At 32.8% G+C, this 21029-nt stretch overlaps 1 protein-coding gene across 1 annotated transcript; it reads right to left on the bottom strand.

Moving 5' to 3' along the window:
• Positions 1–517: 517 nt before the first annotated feature.
• On the bottom strand, positions 518–14438 carry LOC105135422 (uncharacterized). The gene is made up of 17 exons (XM_011040285.1): positions 14171–14438; positions 13340–13414; positions 13166–13254; positions 12955–13039; positions 12715–12796; positions 11411–11501; positions 10535–10863; positions 9881–10185; positions 9704–9763; positions 9538–9585; positions 8974–9106; positions 8804–8880; positions 8256–8354; positions 8094–8164; positions 7906–7996; positions 7723–7807; positions 518–2268 (listed from the first exon to the last, which is right to left on the bottom strand). The coding sequence occupies exons 1-17, from the start codon at positions 14345–14347 to the stop codon at positions 719–721; spliced, it is 3447 nt and encodes a 1148-aa protein (XP_011038587.1). The 5' UTR covers positions 14348–14438; the 3' UTR covers positions 518–718.
• Positions 14439–21029: the final 6591 nt, after the last annotated feature.

Genomic DNA, 21029 nt, shown 5'->3' with positions numbered 1-21029 from the left:
ATAAGTTAAATTTTAATTTTAATTAATTTTGATATTAACTTTTATACTAAGAATCTCGAGTTAACAAGTTTTTTGAATGATTTTTTTTTTAGATTAACGTGGATGTCCGGGCCAGCTTGCGCGCACCACGACTAATCCCACGGGCCCTGAAGTTAACGACCATGTAAGCCTCTAGTAGCCATCATAAGAGCAACCAAGGACTCGAACCTGAGATCATAGAGGGAGCAAACCCCTTGATCTCAAGTTCTGGCCACTTGAATGATTTAATTTTTAAAAATAATTATGAATCATGTATATAGTGTTTAGTATTGTGTTTCTAAAGTTTTTTTTTTAAATTGAATTTTTTATTTTATTTTAAATTAATATATTTTTGATATTTTTATATTATTTTAATATACTAATATTAAAAATAATTTTTTTAAAAATATAAAAAAATATTATTTGAATATATTTTTTAAAATAAAAAATACTTCCAAAAATAATTATTATTACACCTCAAAGCACCCTTTCTGGTTATGGTGAAACTCCTCACCTTCTCTTTCAATGGAAATCAGCAACAACAGCACTCTAAGGTCACCACCCATTCACATCACTCCTATGGGCAGTTCAATTATTTTTTCTAATTCACCCGAACACTCCCTTCTATTATATCAAGATGAATTCTTTTTTTTTTTTTAATCTCTTTCTGGAAATTGCAACTGTAATACCTAAATTGTAGTCACGCGCTAATGGGTGATAAGTTTCGACGAGGTGTGTTTTCACCAGCAGGCTCAACTCTTCTCATCATAAAAGAAGATGGCTTCCCTGATTGATCATCATCATCATGGTATATATAGGCAAACCCACCATGCCTTGTCAGATCCATGCCTGCCATCTCATCCTCACTTGAGATCCTTAATAAATTCAGCTTCTTTAGCCCGTAGAACAATGGCCCCATTGTCATCGTGACCCACCCTGATATCACCAGGATCTGGATAATCTGGGCTGCCAATAGCTTCCTACCACCACCCATTAATAGCCCATATGGCCGCCCTGCCTTGTTTGGATACACCTCATTCACAAACGCCTCCTTCGCGAACAACCCGGTGAACAGCAACCCCCACGTGCCACATCCGCCGTGCAATTGGGCCGCCTCTAAGGGGTCGTCATACTTTAATTTCTCTGCCAGCTTATTACACACAATTAAAACCCAAGATGCAACAAAGCCACAGATGATTGCAGCCCATGGTTCTACCACTGAACACCCTGCGGTGATTGCAGCAAAACCTCCCAATAAACCATTGCAAACATCAAGGACATTCCAATGGCCAACTAATAGTCTTTTGCCAAACAAGGTAGTAAGGGCTGCTGTGCACCCGGCCAGTGTTGTAGTGACAGCTGTCCTTCCTACAGCGCTCCACTGGCCGTAATACCCGCCACTATCGCCATAACTCTTCAAAATTGTCAAAAACGAACCGGGGTTGAACCCGTACCACCCGAACCACAGCAAAAACGAACCAAGCACCACGAGTGAAGCGCTATGACCGCGTAATGCCACGGACCGACCGCTCCTGTCAAACCGGCCAATACGTGGGCCTTCGATGAGAGCACCCCAGAAACCAGCTATTCCTCCAACCATGTGAACCACACCTGAACCGGCAAAGTCAATAGCACCCGAACCGAATAGGAGATTATTATCAGATTTAACCGGACTGGCCCAACCATCACCGGACCAAAACCAATGAGAAACAACTGGGTAAACAAAGCCAGTTAAAAAGGAGGAGTATATGAGGTAAGCAACGAATTGGGTTCTCTCAGCGATGGAGCCACTAGTGATGCCAGCAGCAGCTATAGCAAAAGCCCATTGATAAAGGAAGAAACTATAGTCGGCTTGAGAAGAAGGAAACTCTCTCAAACCAAAGAAATGGCGGCCAATGAAGCCATTGCTAGGGGAGCCGAAGGAAAAGGCATATCCAAAGAGATAGTAAGAAAGGCCACCGGCAGCAGCATCAAGAACATTAGTGAGCATTATATTCATGGTGTTCTTGGCCCTCACAGAGCCAGCACAAAGCATGGCAAAGCCAAGTTGCATAGCAAAGACCAGGTAGGCAGAGAAAAGGAGATAAGTGTTGTTGACTGCATAGGTTGTGTCTGAGAGCTGGTTGGCTATGCTGCTGAACTGGGAGCATAAGTAGGTGGCAGCTTCTGTGGAGTTCACAGTGGTGGAGAGGAGAGGTGCTAGGTCTGAGGCTGAGCAGGCCATGTTGGAAGAGGGGAGAGAGAGAGAGAGAGAGATGAGCCAAAAGGTTATGGAAGAGAGGAGGCTTGGGTATGAGAACATATATACAGAGAGGTTAGTGTAAATTGTGAGGTTCATAAAAAGATATGAACTAGGTAAATGTCATGGGATATATACAGGGGCATATCCATGGTTGATTTGGAATTTAGGGTCAATTGACCTCACTGAATCGAGGACAACAAAAACTATGGACAGTGTAGTAAATTAAGCTAAGAATGTAATTACTCTTTAATCAAGTTTACACCACTATTTGTTTTTCTTTTTTCTTTTTCATTTTCTTTCCAAATAAATTAGTCTAAGATTTTTTTTTTAATTGCATTATTTAAGGTTTAGTCTAAGATTTTTTTTTAATTGCATTATTTAAGGTTTGTTTTTTAATAGTTTTGTAACTAGATAATTCCCAGCGCTACACTCCAATGGGACCAAAAATATTTTAAAAGTAAAAAAATAACATTCTAAATAAAATTTTTTTATATAATATTATTAAATCTAATTAAAAAAGTCAAACCAAAAACCTCATGATCATCTTTATATAGCTTAAGTTTCAAATTAAATTATATAGAAGTTATCTTGACGTAATCTAGCTACCTTGACGAGTTACGAAAGAACTCTTCAAGATAACATCTTTTCATAAAAAAAATTGAGACGATTGACATTATATTAACTCAAGTCAACTTAGATTAACTCGTCAAACTCACAACCTGAATCATGAATTTCATTGAGTTTAATAACTCCGTGTTTTTTAATTAATTTTATTTAATTATATGATAAAAAAATACATGTTTGCAAAACCGAGCACCAAAGCAATATGGAGTTATTTTTTTAACACAACGATGACCCCATAAAAAGTAAATTGAAATAAACTATAAAGCATGATTCTCAACAATTATTTTTTTTAGAATCATTTTTTATTTAATAATATGATAAAAAATAGATGCTAAAAAAATCATTCTACATAATTTTTTAAAGCAAACATGATTGTCCACTCATTTAGATGTAAGTGACCTGAACCCATTGATAGTACTTAAACACATCCCTCATAAATTTTTGACAAAGAAAGAAGCATCACATTATGTGCATGTAGATATGGAGGTGCCTAGAGTTAGTTGGCTGATGCGCTCATCAAGGTAAGACACTATGTCCATATACTCACTAGGTTGGTAATGAGTCACGAGTTCCATATTTGCAACACATATATTGATAGAGATATCATCCTTAAAAATATGATGTAACCTCTCTCTCTCTCTTTCTCTCTTACATATCTTTGACAGGGATAAAAAATGCACTTCTATAAGAGAATCTTCTCTCCTCCTTATTAGAGGAGGCTGTCAATGTGACATCTTCTTCCACTCTATGTCTGAATCTAAAGGGCTTATATCTCCTATAATTTCTTTTAAGTTTTGGTTGAAACTTTAACTTCTCATTGGGGGATGAAACATTTCTCTTATTAGAGAACTTAGCTGATTTTAGGATCCATTTTTGTTCCGAGTAAAAGAAAGATAAGGATAAAGATTCTAATGAAAAAAATGTCTAAAATATTTTTTTTTCTTTTTGGATTGAGAATAAAGGTGTCATAGATATTTTAAGGTCTTTCTGCAAGAGCAAATTAAAATGCATAAAGAATAAAAGTAAAATAAAAGTTATAGGAAAGAACAACTAGAGTTAAAAAAACATATTTTTACTCCTATCATTAGATGAATGATTTTTCATATCATCACAAATCTCTAGAAGTTCACTTAATTATCATATTTAATGCAAGCCACATTTTATATTCTAAGAGACATCTTAGACATAAAGATCCCGGCAATCCTGTATAGAATGTACAAAGTTTTTTAAAGAAGGTAAAACGACTCTCATTTATTACTAACATGAGATTTGCAAAATCTTTGTGTATAGTATACATATTTGGAGGCTATTGATGGATTAATATTTCTTTTAGTTTTTCCTCGGTCCTCTTTTCTAAATAAATAAACAAATTTTACGATGATAATTCATCATTTTTATGTTCAACCAAGTATTGTGCCCAAATATATGTGGGTCTGGTAAACTTTTAAACCCACTGCTTTCGAGGTCGACAAATTACCAAGCCTGTATTTGTATGGATCTAGCGAACCGTCATATCTATTATTTCTAAACCAAACTAAACACGTCCAAATATATGCGGGTCTGGTAAACTTTCAAACCCACTGCTTTCGAGGTCGACAAATCACCAAGCCTGCATTTATATGGATCTAGCGAACCGTTAGATCTATTATTTCTAAACCAAACTAAACACTGAATCCAAACATGCATAAGTTTGGTGAACCATCAGTACAAGTACAAGCTACATAAACCCAATTATCAATTATCAATGATAACATTCAAATCAAGAAATCCATTCTTCCTTGAGATTAATGCAACCAAAGAAAAGAGTTTTATCACTCCGTACCTTAAGTCAAACATGAATGTCATATTGTGCATTAATGTTGAGCCAAGTTGTGTCTATAATTTGCATCTATAATTCAGTGGGAAGGCACCAAACACAAAGAAACCGATATGAATATTCAAATAATAAACTATATAATATAGCACACACCACTAGAGCAATTCATTACCAATAACATTCACTTGCTTTATGAGAAAGCCAAATTAACGGGGTTGATAACATGTGATAAACAATCAAGCATTTCAGATTTGGAGGTGATTCATGTAAGTAGTGGACAGCAGGTACAATTAGTTACCTTAATTTAATGAATTGTTTGTAGTAGTTAATCTGTTTATTCATTGTCAAGGATTTTTAAAAGCTTATATATTTTGTGAGGCAGCAGCAAATCGATCAAGTTACTGTGGTCCTCGGTGACGTGAGAGATGATGCATAGACAAGGAAAGGTTTTGTTAATTGTCAGCACTTAAGACAATATTGTTTTTGGTTTTTGGCTAAATTATTCGAGTCAAGATCTAGAACGGTTGTACTTGAAAGCATTTCATGCAGCAGTTTATAGTTTGGATAATTGCTATTTTTCCAAGAATTAATTGCATGAATCTTCAAGTGCATATATCCACTTAGAACATAACATTGAAACAACAAAACTGCAACCAATCACTAATCTCAGCCTAACAGAATGCAGAAGATTTTCCACTGTTTCTTCTCGACAGAAAATAACTGTTCCAGTTTTTTCTTCTCTGTATGAATTATGTTTTAGATACATGATCTGTACACTCAAAGTGTATCTTATACAAATCATCATGCAGTAGTAGTTGTGTGAAAAGAACCTTATGATTAAAAATATACCACACTATTTTCAGCCAACATACATTTAAAAGATTCTAAATACAGATTGATTTTCTAAATCAAAATAGTAGAATATGATGATTTATGAAGATTTAAAGAATATCAAGTAATTGCTTACATAAGATGGGCCATTTATCAAGACAGGGAAACAAAACTAAAAGATGTAACATATCTCGGTGATATGTCGAAGTCATGTCCTTCAATTGAATGGTTTTCTTCCTCTTAGTGCTAATCACCTGGGATTTTGAATTTAAAACAGAAATGATCAAACTGTAGTGGTAACTAAAACATGTTGGAATAATATGCATATCTTCATGTATTCAGATAGATTCTCAATACTAAGTGGATCTCAATGAATATTCAACAAGTTTAGCATAAGATGACAAATGATTTAAGAGCTGCAAACATAGCTAGTAGACAACGAAATATTTGACAAATGGAAATCAGAACAATGCAAGGTCAATGGCAAGGAAAGTACATGGCTACTCAATGAAGTTGGGGCCAACTCAAGAAAATAAATTAAGCGATTAACCCTTCCCTCTTTTAATAATGGATCAGCAAGACTATAGCAGAAATAATCAACTGGCAACTATAACTCCAGATCACTAAAAATACTCTTACCTCAAGGTTACACCTAATCAGCCTGTGACAGTATGCCTTTTGGTGAGCTGAAGAATATGAATTTTACATGATAAACAAATGCAGGGTGTCCAAAGAATCTGTGAGTAGCCAATTTGACAAGAAATGTCCTGGATGCAAGTTTATGCCCGGTCAGATTGAGACAACATTATTCCATAAATCTTCCCGCAAATGGTCTCTTCAAAATCTGAAGCCTATTTAATAAATTTACAAAAAGCAAGAACCACATGAAGTCCAAGGCTTGAAATGTCAGCAACTCACACAGCTTCTTATTTGTCTCTGTCAATACATTAAGAACAATAATGCAAACTAAGCATGTTCACTACGGTCATAAAGAGAAGATTAGGTTAACTAACATGGATCTTTTGGGTCCGGTAGATTTCAGGGACTTATCAATTCATGTTCACTATGGTCATAAAGAGAAGATTATTTTAAGGTTTCACGGAACATAATTCTTTAATTCTACCCCATACATACCTTGGTTTCAACTTCTGCAAATTAATTTCCTGTCATTTTCCTGGATGGCTTTCTTCAAATGCATTATTCTAAGCATTAGCCAGCTAATTGCCGCATCTATTAGAGTTATAACTTCCTTAACTGCCATTGAGGTTCATAATCAATATGATAAAAGAGAATTGGAACATTTAAAAATTATACTTGTCATTTCTAAACCATCTGTCTATCTTACAGACATGACCTCATGCATGCTCATCTATCCATCAGATACTTAAGTATAGAGATGGAGAATTTGTAAGTATAGAGATGGAGAATTTGCTGCACTCAGCCTCGATTATGGGGAAATTTCAGGATCTGATGTTTAGCTGAAGAGAGCATAAATGCTTTAATTTGTAAAACTACCGTGCCACGGCCTTGCCAATATCTGGCAAGGACCTGGTACTTGAGAGATTAAAATTATTCTGCAAACCAATAGTCATTCACTTGCTAATGTTCAGGCCTGTAACAAAAATTAAAACTAAGGATCAATTCCATAAATGAATAAAAAAATAATAATCCTTGCACGAGTTCTGCATCCCAACCATCCGTCCCTCCATAACTTTGAGTTGAAGAAATGAAGTTCCAAAAACAAAAAGAAAATTGACTGGAAATTCAGACCAAAAAGAATTGTTTGATGATGAAAGAGAACACAACGCGTGTATAAATTACAAAAACAAAAGGCAGGTGTGAACATATAAATAATGGCTGTACAACTATATTGTAAACCAGTATATCAAAGTCCTTGAAACTTCTACATAACAAAAGCAAACGGAAAAGAGCAAACAATAAAACTTCTTTAACTCATGACAACCTAGTACAGTTTCCAAAGGTAGGTCATAAAAAATAAAATAAAAAAAGGATTAGGCAATTATGACATCATACTTGAGCAGTTCGGTATTTTCATTGTTAGACAAAATACTAAAACCTTGATGTAATCACTTTAGGTGGAACTGATGGCTTCTAGTCACTTCAATAACAACATTAAAAGGCGAGGTAAAATAATCCAAAAACCCTCAATCTTCCTTTGACTTGAGTTGTCTTGCAAGTAAGAAAAGTGCCACAGTGGTACAAGCAGACAGAAAGGCTGATGAGTAGCAAAGGGCAAGTAGAGCTCCTCTTAGAGACTGCATCCAGAAAATTTCAGGTTTTAGCACGCCTTGATTATTAATAGGTTCTAAGAGGAACAGAGGGAATTAAAATCCAATGTGCATTTTTCCAGCACCTTAGCCAGAAGTAAAGCATTGTCGTTTGCATACTCCAATGAACTTTCTGGAATGCTTTGGATGCCTTGAGCTAGTTCCCATGAAACAATCCTACATTTCAAAATTGGATATTTAAAAAATGTTTCTCCTCTTTGTTGTAAAATAAAATGTTGAAAGATGGAAATGACAATTTATATGGAATATTTACCCAAATATAAGTCCAATGACAGCCCCAATATTAGCTTTCTGTGGTGTTATTTCAACCTGTAGTTCTCCAAACTGCAATGGGATTAAAATTGCAAATTATATTATTCATGTGTACTCCATCTCTTTGAGGTAACATCTCAATAAACTGGGGGTTATCAGCTACCTTGAAGACTTTTGTTTCTTTCTTCAATTCCTCATCAGTTTCCATTGGTATTGAACTTGCAGAAAGAAGCTTTCCCGTTGTAATCATTGTTTGTGCAATCTACAATGTTTGAGTGGTATTAAAACAATTGCCTTGCTTCAGAAACACAATCTCCAGTGTAACTAACGTCACATGTAGAAAGGAATGACACTGTTGATGAGCTTGCAAAGTATAGATAATACATCTGATATGTGGTATACTACAATTGACATAAACCAATGCCTAGTTCTTTTAACAAAGATTTCCAACAGCAACTAGAATATTACTATTTTTCTTTCATCAAGGGACTCCAGATGGAGCAAAAGATTGAATTTGGACAAGCAATTTACCAAGTGAAAGTATCTAAGTCCATTCGGACTAAGTAAAAAATAGTGCAGTTAATATGGCAGTTGATTTTTATCCCACATACTGTATCCACAACAAAAGGATTTTCAATATACATTTTGTGTAGTAATAATATGATAACAGTAATGAAAGCACAAGATGAGCTTTAAAGTTCGATGAAGTACTTTCTGCAGCTCACCCTGACCATACTGTCCCATGGATTGGAACCTCCTTCCAGCAGATACCAAACGTTTGCCAAATGCTAAACAAGCATAAAATGAAGTACAAGCTTCAGATTCTGAAAACAACTCTAAACCATGCAACCATTGTCAGTGATGAATGCTCCTATTCTTGCCTGATTTAGCATTGTTTGTTAAAGAGCTCTCCAGCATAGGCAAATTGCTCGCTAAAGCTTGGGAAGTAGATGTGTCACCCAGCTCCCATGCTCTAGAGAGATTTAACAAGAGTTCTCCCAGCTCTTTACCGCACTAAAAAGTTACATCCAAAAGTAGTTTCAGCGAAAAGTTCTTTTCATTGTAGTCAACAACATTACAAACATAGGCAAACATTGAGGACGCCTGAAATGAGAATTAGGTGACAGCAAAATGGTGATATACACCTGCAGTTCTTATTGCAACAACTGGTAGAAAAAAAATGATAGGAACTACGAAAGTCAAATGAATTATACAAATCACACCAGGCAACCTCTGAACTTTTACACTCTACTAATGTTAGCACTCTATCCCAGCATACCAGATCATCCTAAACATAACCATGGAAGTTTGACTATGTACCCCTAATGGTTTTCATAAAGATACTTTGAGCTCAATGGCCTAGAAGATTGGAGTCCTGCCATATGGCATACTGTACTTACTCATTTCTAATTAAAAAGAAAATGTGTGAAAACAAAACAACTAACCTCATCAAGAACTGGTCCATTCGAAAGATCAAAAGCTGCATCATTTAACTACAAACACAAACACAACACCAACACAAACTCTCTCAATTGACCAATAAAACAACATCTAACAAACAAAAAAGACAACTAAAGTACGTTAAAAAAGAAAATCAAAAATTCAACACACATCTAATCGAAGATCACTCGGTAATTGTTGGAAATAATCTGGCGGAAGATCAAAGCAGTCCTGCAACCCCACAAGACAAAAACACAACAAAAATCACTAGAACAATATACAATTTCGGAAAATGTAAAACATGACAGTACATGTAAAATATATCTAAATGCGCATGTGGGTGCTTACAGAGAGCTCTTGAAGGAGGGGTTGTGGAGAAGGGTCAATAGATTGAGGAGAGTCTGATGATTCTGTCAGGGCAAAAGGTGGGATTTTAAGAGGTTTTGAGCGGAGAATCTTTTTGGGTTTTTTAAGAGAGGTTACAGAAGGGACGTGGTGTGGATTTTGGAGAAAGAGAAGGGTAGGAGAGGAAGAAGAGAGAGCTGGCAGTGGTTGAAGGAGGACGGGAAGACAAGGCATTGTGTTTAGTTCAGTTATAAATGTGTCAGCAGCAACCGAAAAACTCGAGCTTGTTAAGGACTGACACTGTGTGTCTCAAATTGTGGTGTAAATAAAAGAAGAATATCATGATGATATTTGTGAAGTTTATGTATGTGATTTGGATTGGATGGGTTCTTGTTTTGTTCCATTTTAAAGCAGATTTATCCTCTCTTTTTCAAATTTTCTAAGGTGGACTGATTGTAGTGGCTTCCTTTTTTATTTTTCCAAGGTAGAATGAAATGTTAGTTTCCAAATGTTCGAACTTTTGTATATCGAGTCTTTATATAGATCCATCAAATTGCGTCTGTCTATCCAAATCCATCATCATTTTTCCCATCTAAAGGATCCAAACACTACTGCATCATTACCCCTCACTCCTATACTTGCATGGTATCGTCATACCAATGATTTCATCGTCTGAAACATACCATTCGACAAAATCAGTTGCATTCATTTGCCATCTCAAACACCATCTAGCGGGGTAATAAAACTTGCAAGTTCCCTTAGAGAAAAGAATGGAGCAAATTGTGCCAAATTTGCTTTCAAGCAAGGGATGCATCTCCTTTGCTTTGGCAGCTAAGAGAAGCATGAGACGCATTTTACCTTTCATGTTCAACCTGTTTGCCTTGTTTATTACTTCTTCTGTTCCTTTCTCCACAGAATACTGCCTGATTCCTTCCTTCATGCGGTCTAAGCAGAAGCTTGTTTTCTTCTTCTTTTGGTAACTGTACCTCGAATCGAACAGCATAAAAAGCTCAAGCTTACATCATGATACAAGTCTAAAATTCAGCCGTTTGCGGAATACAGGGTTTGAATTTAAAATGGAAGAAGCCAGTTGCATCAGAAGCTGAGAAAAATTCATGATTTAACAAGTCCTTGTGGATTGAAAGATCATCTCGGCTAAATTAAAAACAAGTTATTTTATACGAAATAAACAGATATTATCAAAAAAAATTGCAAAATTTTCATCTGCATTGAGGAGACAACAAAAGCATAGAGCAACATAATATAAAAGAAAAATGAAAACTGGTTTGGTGTATTGTTACATTGATAACAATGGCTCGGCGTGAGGAGATCTGGCAAATTGTCTTTTCTTCCAACTATCAACACCACACCATGTGATTTGGCAGATGGGGCACTCCCTAAACCAGAACAATATATCTTGAACCAAACACAAAAATCACTACTGTCTCACTAGTTGCAAATTCTAATCGCACTTCCTCTATGAGAAAAACTCAGTAGAAGTTACATTTAACGCTATTTGATTATCAGTGTATTCAACTTCCAACCTTGGCGACTTTTCTTTGCTCAATTTGGCCTGTCAATGGGCATTGCATCTCTGTCCAACTTATGGGAACCATTGTTGCACCTACAGCAATCGCAAAAACATCAAAGAAAATCAATGCATTAACCTATCAGATTTGTTTCTTAAGAAGGTAAAAAACCCAAAGCCATGCTAGAAGAATATGCAACATAAAACATACAAATAGTTAAGCAGTGAGTTCGATCATGAATGTTTTTGTATTTTCTGGTCAGCAGAGATGGCATTGGCAGCCCAACTATAGAAGAAGACTTCAAATCAGACATGGCACCCTATTATTACCAATGCCATAGATATTACTAGCTTGACTTGAAGGTGACACTTTACAGTAACTGTATTACGTACTCCGAGTATCTCTTCTTCTGGTAAAAAGTAGAATAACATTACCAGAGTAGTATAAAACTGACACCTTTTCTTTTCCAAATATAAAAGTGAACTGGCAGTATTTTATGTGATTTTAAGTCACTTCAAGACATCGGATGCCACCAAAACTTGAGATTGGAGTTCAAAGAATTTTGTTTTCATTAGATAATTAGCACCCTTGTCCTATTCCATACCAGATAATTTACAGTATAACAATCTCAAAACCAAATTAACCTGGCCTGGGCTCACGTCCAAGGAATATGTCAAAAAAACAAAAGTTAAAGCATCTCTACAGTTGCTAAGATAGAATTTAATAGTGAATCAAAGGTGCTTGACGCATGCATCTAAGGTGGAAACACAGGAGTAAACAAGAAGAACTTGAAGTGAGCCCTGGTTACACAGAAAGGACTTGGTGAAGGGAAAGCATCTTACCCATCCATATTATCACAAGAAGGCAAAAATTGCATCTCAATCAGAGTGCAATGGCATCAAAATCTAAAACACACATCAGTACAAGCTGATATGATAACCCCAAGAGAACGCTAAACAACAACCATCAGAGTCCACTTATTCATGCTAACAGGGTTGAAGAGTGGTTTATCACTTATCTTCTCACATGATGGTAACTTTGTTTGATTGATATACCCATAAACCATGAATTCAGCAAGAGGGGAAAGAAACCGGAATATAGAGAAATACAATAGAAATAGGGAGAAAATTGACTAGATGTTCACATTAATGGAATACAGGTACACAAGCACCACTGAGTTTTGAAAATCAGAAGCGTGTACTGGGTAGCACAGACAGTTAAATGCAACAGTCAGGAATATGTCTCATTTGTACTTCAAATGCCTAAATATGAATACTTTCTAGAACAATAAATCTAGTAGAAGCTTACCAGCTGCGCTCTCTGCAGACACAACACCTAATTCATTCTTCGCAGTTGAAAGATAATAAGCTCGTGCATCTCCAAGTGATAGCTTGTTAACAGCATTGCATCAAGGAAAAACTTCTTATTTTGTTACATCAAGCTTATTGGGAATTGGTATACAAAATTGTGGCATTTAACACCACAATTCACGTGAATGCAATGACCTTTATAGCAGAAAAGTATAAGAACTTCAAGCATAAAGGATACAACAAGAGCTCTGACAATGTCACCAGGCCGAAATGATAAATGCATATCCACTTTGTCAATCTCAGTTGCTCTTACATCTTGTTGTCTGTTAAGAGAAGAAGTTATCCTCAATTTTTATGTGCTATTAACTTCTCAGTATAGCATGCTAAGCTAACACAAATAAAAGAGGCAACTAAGCAAAATAAAATAACAAACCACAACGTGATCTTACCTAATTATGCCAGTAAACTTCTCTTGCACAGACTTAGGACCAACACACATTATATCAGCCGAAGCTGTTTTTGCCATCACTTTAGTAACCTATCAAAATCACAATCCAAAAAATTAAACAAAGATAACAAAGCTTAATGAATAAAAAATAAGAGGATAAATGAGTAAGTTTTACTCTGGCAATGACAACAGATCCAGGCTCCGGAACAGCACCATGGGCCTTGTGTCCAGTTACTTCAACAGTTGGTCTCTGCAACGATTCCAATTCTCAACAACAATACCAAACATACCAAGATTACCATATGCTTAATTACAACATTTCGAAAACTAGAGAAATTGCATCAGCTGACATAGCATGTCAATACATCGTAAGACATTACTCAGCATAACACATCAATTTACAATTTTGCTCCTTGCATCAATCGATACACATTTCCAGTACTAGAAATTAGTCAATTAGATAACCTTTTTCACAGAATATTGAGCTTTATATGGACTTAGAGAAGAAAAAAAATTTCTTGAACAGATATTTAGGCTCCTTTATTTTGCATTTTAGTGATTTCCTTTCGTTGCATTGCATAACTCAGATAATTTATCCCTTTATCCCACTTTCTCCCTTCTGGGCAACCAAAGTAAGCATAAAGAACCAAACATTTTTTATTCATCGCTAACAACTAAAGCCCAGAACTTTCAACATATTACATTCCCTACCCTAACACCACTAAAAAAAAATATATAAAAAAACTACTGCAAACTTCATGAAACTAGCAAAAACCCAAAAAGAAAAATGGGGAGAACCTACTACCCAATACACCGAAACATCTAAATTTCTCAAATTCCCTAAAAAAAAGCAACAGAAAAAAAAGCCAATCCCAATACACAGTAGCCATATAGAAAAAAAAAAGTTCCAATTTTTTTGTTTTCTAATTTCAAGAACCAACTATCTATAATCAAAATGATAGTAAAGCTTAGAACTTTAACAAAACAAAAGGGGGAAAAGAAGTACCTGGTCAGGAGAGTCAGGAGAAGGAGATAGAGTGCGGCGGATACCAGTGAGAGAAGAGAAGAGGTATTGTATATCAGTGTCGCGATATGATCCTATGTAGGCTCCTTTTCCTGCTTTTAGTTCTGTTGCTTTGCCTAATACTTCTCCTGGTGTCACCATCTCTCCTTCTTCTTGCATTCCTGCTATTTTATTTTTTTTGGTTTACTGAGAGAACAGGGAGGCTGTGGATTGTGGCCGTGGAGACATGAATTTCATGTTTTTGTAGTAAACAAACACGCCCTTGGTAATATATATATATATATATATATATTTCAGAAACTTTAAGTACAAATTAAAAACTTTAGGATAAAAAAATAACAAAAATAATTTTTTTTATTAAAATAAAATTAAAAAAATTTTAAGGGATCAACATTATATAATTTAAACAAAAATAATTTTTTTTATTAAAATTAAATTAAATTTTTTTTAAGGGATCAACATTATATAATTTAAATGATTTTTTAAATTAAAAAATCAAAATACATCTTTTTTAAAACTTATAATATACCACTCATATTTATTATGTATTTCATTTTAGTCTTTCCTATTTAAATTTTATCTTTTCATAAATATTTTAAATCAATTATTTTTTAATTAATTAATACTTTTAAATATGTGGGCAAACACTATATTTTTCTTCATATGTTTTTTTTTCTCATTTTTTTCTCTTTTTATTTTTACATTATTTTTTTTTACTGAAAATTAACTTCTTATTCTTCTTCTTTGTCTATTTTTTTAATTTTTATTTTTTTTCAAAATTATATTTTTTAATTTTTTAAAATATTAAACTATTTGAAAATTTAGTTATGTATTTTTTTTATATATAAAAAAAACATTGGAGATTGCTATAAACTTGGTTTTTTTTATGATTTTTTTCTCTGTTTTTTCAAAATGGATCAATTTTATTTGTTTTCATATTGAATTGGTTAAAAATTTAAATTTGTAACTTAAAAAAAATATTATATATTGTTACAGTATTTCCCCTACATAGTTTTTGTTTTGCTTTAGTGTTTTTTTATTTTTTTAATTATCTTTGTTGAATTTATTTTTTTAATATTAAACTGGGTGAGGATTTAGTTTTAACTTTTCCCGCATAGGTTTTTTTTATTTTATTTATTTATTTTGTTTTGTTTTATCATAACATTTTTGTTGATCTTTTTTTTTTTAATTATTATTGTGCTAGTTGAGAATTTAGTTTTTTTCTTTAAAATACTATGGATTACTACAGTGTTTCTCCACATGATTTTTTGAAATAATTTTTTATATAATTACATTTATTAATTTTATTTTTTTCTATTAAGGATTAGAATTTAGCTTTTTAGTTCTTTAAAACACCGTAGATTACTACAATATTTTCCTATATGATTTTTGTGTTACTATAGTGTCTTTTCACATGTTTTTTTATCAATTTTTTTTTCAAAATCATGTTTATCGAATTTAATTTAGTTTTGTAGTTTTTTCTTTAAAACACTGTTAATTGCTATAATATTTTTCCACATAATTTTTTTTGTTATGATTTTTTTAAAATTATCTTTATTAATTTTATTGTTTTTAATATCAAGCTGGTTAAAAATTACAATTATAGATTTTCTCATGAAACACTATAAATTGCTATAGTGTTTACTATATGTTTTTTTCCATTTATTTTTTAATATTTTTCAAAATTATCTTTCTTGATTTTATTTTTTTTAATATTAAACTAGTTGATAATTACAATTGTATTTTTTCTCACAATAGATTGCTACGGTATATTTCTAAATGATTTTAACACTGTGCTAATTGAGAATTTAGCTTTAATTTTCTCCACATGTTTTTTCAATTATTTTTTTCCTTCAAAATTGTCTTTTTTTATTTTTTGTGTTTTTTTATAATTTTTTTAATATTAAAATGGCTGAGAATTTAGTTTTATAGTATTTTCTTGAAAATATTGTGGATTGCAACAAGTTTTCTTCATATGATTTTTTCTACAAATCCACGATAACACACAAGCATGTTGCAAGCTCACAACATCGCGCGAACATAACATCTAATTAAAACTAAATTGCCCCAAAAAGATTTGGGAATCAAATTGAAAAATTATAAAATTTTGCACATTTCAATCATAATAAAATGTAAGATAATAAACAATGGAGTCAACACACAATAAAAACATCATATCATTTAGATTATAGGGAATTAGCTCATTGGTTTATGTTATTTAGTGAGTTAGAAAAGAAAAAAAAACTCAAGTCTAAAAAATTATTTAAGTATTGGAAATATGATTTTTTTAAATGATAAAATGATATTTTTATTTAATATTGAAATGAACAAAAAAAAATTGATCTATCAGAGTTGATTCGTGAAATTTATCAAGATAATCTAGAAGAAAAAAGTAAATTAAAAAACTTAATCCTGAATTAATTTAATATTGAAGGACTAAATATTGATCTACTAGAGTTGATTCGTGAAATTTATGGAGATAATCTAGAAGAAAAAAGTAAATTAGAAAACTTAATCTTGAATTAATTTAATATTGAAGGACTAAATTAGTATAAAAAACATTTATTTTTTTTCTAAAAATAAACTAAATGAATTCAACTCGTAAATTTACAATGCACATCATTAAATTTAATAATAATTTTTATTTTAAAGATTATTTTTTATTTAATTATAAGATAATAAAATGCATGGTAATTTTTTTATATAAATTTTATCACAAGCAAAAAAAAATTATAATAAACATGCGTAGTCAAACATAACAAAAATTATATTTTTGTAGGTTTAAATTAATAAAATTAATAACAAAAAATAAAAATATATTTCTTAAAAAAATTAAGGAATATAAAATACATTAAAATAATAATGATAATAATAATAATATAGGTTAAAATATTAAATTTATGACATAACTTATAAACTTAATTAGTTAAATAATTATTATTTTTATCATTTTTTATAACCCAAATATAAGATAGAAAATTTTAAAAACTAAACTAAAAGGAGCCGTAATATGTGGGTTGCTCAATTTGCATAGATATTAAAAAATTAGCCCAAACATGTGGGCTTTTCAGCCCAAATTCTTTAAATTTTTTTTTCTTAAATGGGTGGATGACTATTTTTTTTTTTTTAAATGTAGCTAATGATGCGTTGGCCCAAACACGTGGGCTTTTCAGCCCAAATTCTTTAATTTTTTTTTTCTTATATGGGTGGATGACTATTTTATTTTTTTTTAAATGTAGCTAATGATGCGTCATCTTATTTATGATGAATCCAACCATGAGGTGCTGCTGGAAAAACAAGTTAGCTCGCTGGTTATAAGGAAGGATATTCAATAGCTGACTAGTTAGCTAACTTTGATTTGATAAAAGACACTTTTGATAGGATGAACTCAATACCCAGACAATCTTCCTATGAGTTTGTATTGATCTAATTGGGTTTGCATTAGATCATTCAATGTAATTTTTTTAGGGCCTTTAGGCTCTGATTATGACAGAAGAAGAAGAAGAAGAAGAGGTGGCTAGGAAGGTAAACAAACTCCAAGACGTCACTAGGGTTCAAGCTTATCTTCGTCCTCCAGAACTGGAAACCAGTGTCGTCACTGGCAAAGAAAACCTGCTAAGCAACACAGCTACAATTCTTCCAGCATCAAGCGTGACAATCACTGAGAGCCAACCTTGTATTGGGTTGGGTTTCCCTTCTATTGAAAGGATTACGTATTTATATTTAGCTTGATCCATGTAAGATCATTAAACCGTTTAATTTAGTTCACTTTGTTAGGGTTTTTTAAACCCTATTTTATTTTTTATTCAAAGAGAGATAAAAAGAGAGATACCTTTCCAAAACAGCGATTTTCTAGTTTTATTAATCAAATACTTTGACATGAGTTATTTGTAGTCTGATTGAGTTGAACTTTTATTGGTCTTCTCACAACACAAGACTATATAATTACGCAGGATCGAGGAGACTGAAGAATGCCCCAGTTTGAACAATGGAGATAAGTCCCACAGCAAGTTGGAAGTTGGAACAATGGAATTAGCATGCCCCAGTTTGAACAATGGAGATCAGTCCTACAGCAAGTTGGAAGTTGAAACAATGGATTAATTAGCATGCCCCAGTTTGAATCTTCTGCAACTTGAATAATATACCCGTGTCTATGACTTGACCATTCTGCGTATATTTTTAAAAGCTTTCGGCCGAAGGACACAAGAATGCAGACTTTCATGAGATCAGGGTAGGTATCAGTACATTTTAATTCTTCTGTTAAATATTTAGTGCAACCACAGCTTCACCAGTTGTGTTGCTTGATTTTATGCCAAATGCTTGACCTGTAGCCCTCAAGAGGATGATCTGTGCCTTGATTGTCAGATTCTGTGTGCATTCGCGTGGTATGTTGATTGATGGCTGCAGTTCTAACCTCCATGCGTTCTTGAGGACAAGGCTGAGCCACGCCTGTTACAACTATAACAACATTTAACAGTTTTGAGTGACTGAATTTAACTGTCGGTGTGAGATTACCATTTTATTAATAAAAATTTTATCGATTAATTCACTAATAAAATATATTTGTTGACAAAATAATATCAGTTGGTAATTTAATTATCTATTGCTACTTTTGCCAATAAAAAAAATAAAAACCGATGGTTTTATGAACAAAAGATAAATGCAAAAAAAATCTCACCTCATTTCATTCATTTCATTGTATCTCTTTTGAGAAAATTATTATATATATTTAAAATTATTTTTATAAAAATTTATTTATAAAACTAAAAAATAATTAAATTGATATAAAACAACGTTTCATAATACTCAGAATTGAATTATTGAAAAAAAAATCAATTAAATTTTTTTATAACAAATATATAACATAAAAAAATAAAACAACAATATTAGTCTCACATGGAGAAAAAAATCATATAACAACATTAATATAATTATTAAAAATAAAAATATAAAAAAATACAAAAAAAATGCCGTTAACATCCACCCCAAATTTGAACTGTTCTGGCATCTGCGAATGTATCAGACGCTGCCATGAATCCCTTTCACCTGTCCAAATGAAAGCTACGCTTAGCTAAGTAATTGCTACCAAAATCTGGGAAGAAAAATAAAGACAAACATGCACTTTCTGACAATCTTTCACCTTATCGTTTTTGTTATTGAGAAAATTGAATTTGAAACCTTTCGAAGAGGAGACGAGAGAGACAGATGCTGATTAAACCACAGCTCATTAGCAATCTAATTTAACTCTGCTATGATTCTGGATTCTTTGACTGGTTGCCTCAAGTCAATCTTGCCGGCCTATGTCTATAATTCTTGTCTGAAATGTCTTAAATCATAAGTGGGTAAAAGATATCAGTCAGAGTCTGCAGGCCAGGAGACACTGTGGTCCTCAAAGCCATCTTTTCAAATGTGTCACTCCTTGCAAGTAGATGAAGAGCCAATGGCTTTGAATTATGAATGAAAAGGAAGCCTTTGGTATGCAAGTACATGTAATTACTATGAATACCGTGAGAATGATACTGTTCACTTTAAATCTTTATAGATTTACTCTTGAATTATACCTACCAGATGTTACATCAATAAAAATATTTGTTCATCTTCATATATTTATAATTCTTTTTATTTTTATTTTTAGTCAATATGAGACTTTAATCATATACCCAACAATTCTTCCCTCAAAGAAAGGATCATCGAATCTCTCTCCTTAAACGATTATTTATCCATCCATTCTCTACCAACTATTCTTCATTCTTTACCTCTTTCTATTTCATTTTTAGCCACTTGTAAGAACTATGGATATCACCTATCACCACATTAGTCTAATATTGTCCACTTTAAGTCTAAGTCCTCATGGATTTACTCTTGGGCTATACCTAAAAGGTCCCACACAAATGAAAATATTTGTTCATCCTTATATATTCATGATTATTATAGATTTACTCTTAAATTATACCTAGAAGATGTTACATCAATAAAAATATGTGTCCATCTTTATATATTTATAATCCTTTTTATTTTTAGTTAATATGAGACTTTAATCATATACTCAATAATTCTTCTCTCAAACAAAGAATTATCGAGTCTCTCTTCTTAAACGATCATTTATCCATTCATTCTCTATCAACTATTCTTCATTCTCTATCTCTTTCTATTTTATTTTTAGTCACTTGTAAGGACTATAGATATCACCTATCACCACATTAGTTTGATATTGTTCACTTTAAACCTAAGTCCTCATGGATTTACTCTTGGGCTATACCTAAAAGATCCCACACCAATAAAGATATTTGTTCATCCTTATATATTCATGATCCTCTTTATTTTTAGCCAATATGGGACTTTGATCATATATCCAACAGTACATGAATTACTTTAAGTAAATCTAAAAAGCGTGAGGGATTTATCAGGTAAAATGCATTGTGTATTTACTGTTCATAGTTTTTTCTCCCATGCCATACTATTTCTTTTCTTTTTATTTAGCTATTATTTGACCAAATTTAAGGTTAATTTAGGCTAGTTTATTAGAGGAGGATGAACTTAAAATACAGGAGATGAAAGAAGAAGAAAAAAAGAAAGGATATGGGTGGGATTTTCAAACCTAGGTGATACACGTATTATCAAGAGCTGTTATAAATTTCTTCTTAGTGTTACGATGTCGTGTCTTATCTAGTTTGGTCTCTTCCCATCCTATAAAGCCTACCAAAGGCATTCTACATCCCTTTTTGCGTGCTTTTCCCCCCCAAACTGTGCTTTAGATGATTCTATTAAAGCAGTTACATAATTGATTCCAGCATTTCTTAAATTGCAATGGTAAAATACCGTAGAATAAAGAATCATAGAT

This window comes from Populus euphratica, unplaced genomic scaffold (assembly GCF_000495115.2).
Source record: "Populus euphratica unplaced genomic scaffold, PopEup_1.0 scaffold64.1, whole genome shotgun sequence".
Taxonomy (NCBI): domain Eukaryota; kingdom Viridiplantae; phylum Streptophyta; class Magnoliopsida; order Malpighiales; family Salicaceae; genus Populus; species Populus euphratica.
Note: the sequence above shows the minus strand (reverse complement) of the source record. Positions and strands in the feature narration are given on the sequence as shown.

Bases quoted from the DNA above. Each gene is read 5' to 3' on its own strand.
- LOC105135422 (XM_011040285.1), bottom strand. From the start codon at position 14,347: ATGCAAGAAGAAGGAGAGATGGTGACACCAGGAGAAGTATTAGGCAAA. The intron at 11,502-12,714 runs GTAAGCTTCTAC...CGATTGCTGTAG, and splicing joins GTCTGCAGAGAGCGCAGCTG to GTGCAACAATGGTTCCCATA. The intron at 10,186-10,534 runs GTATGACGATAC...CCACAATTTGAG, and splicing joins TTCAGACGATGAAATCATTG to ACACACAGTGTCAGTCCTTA.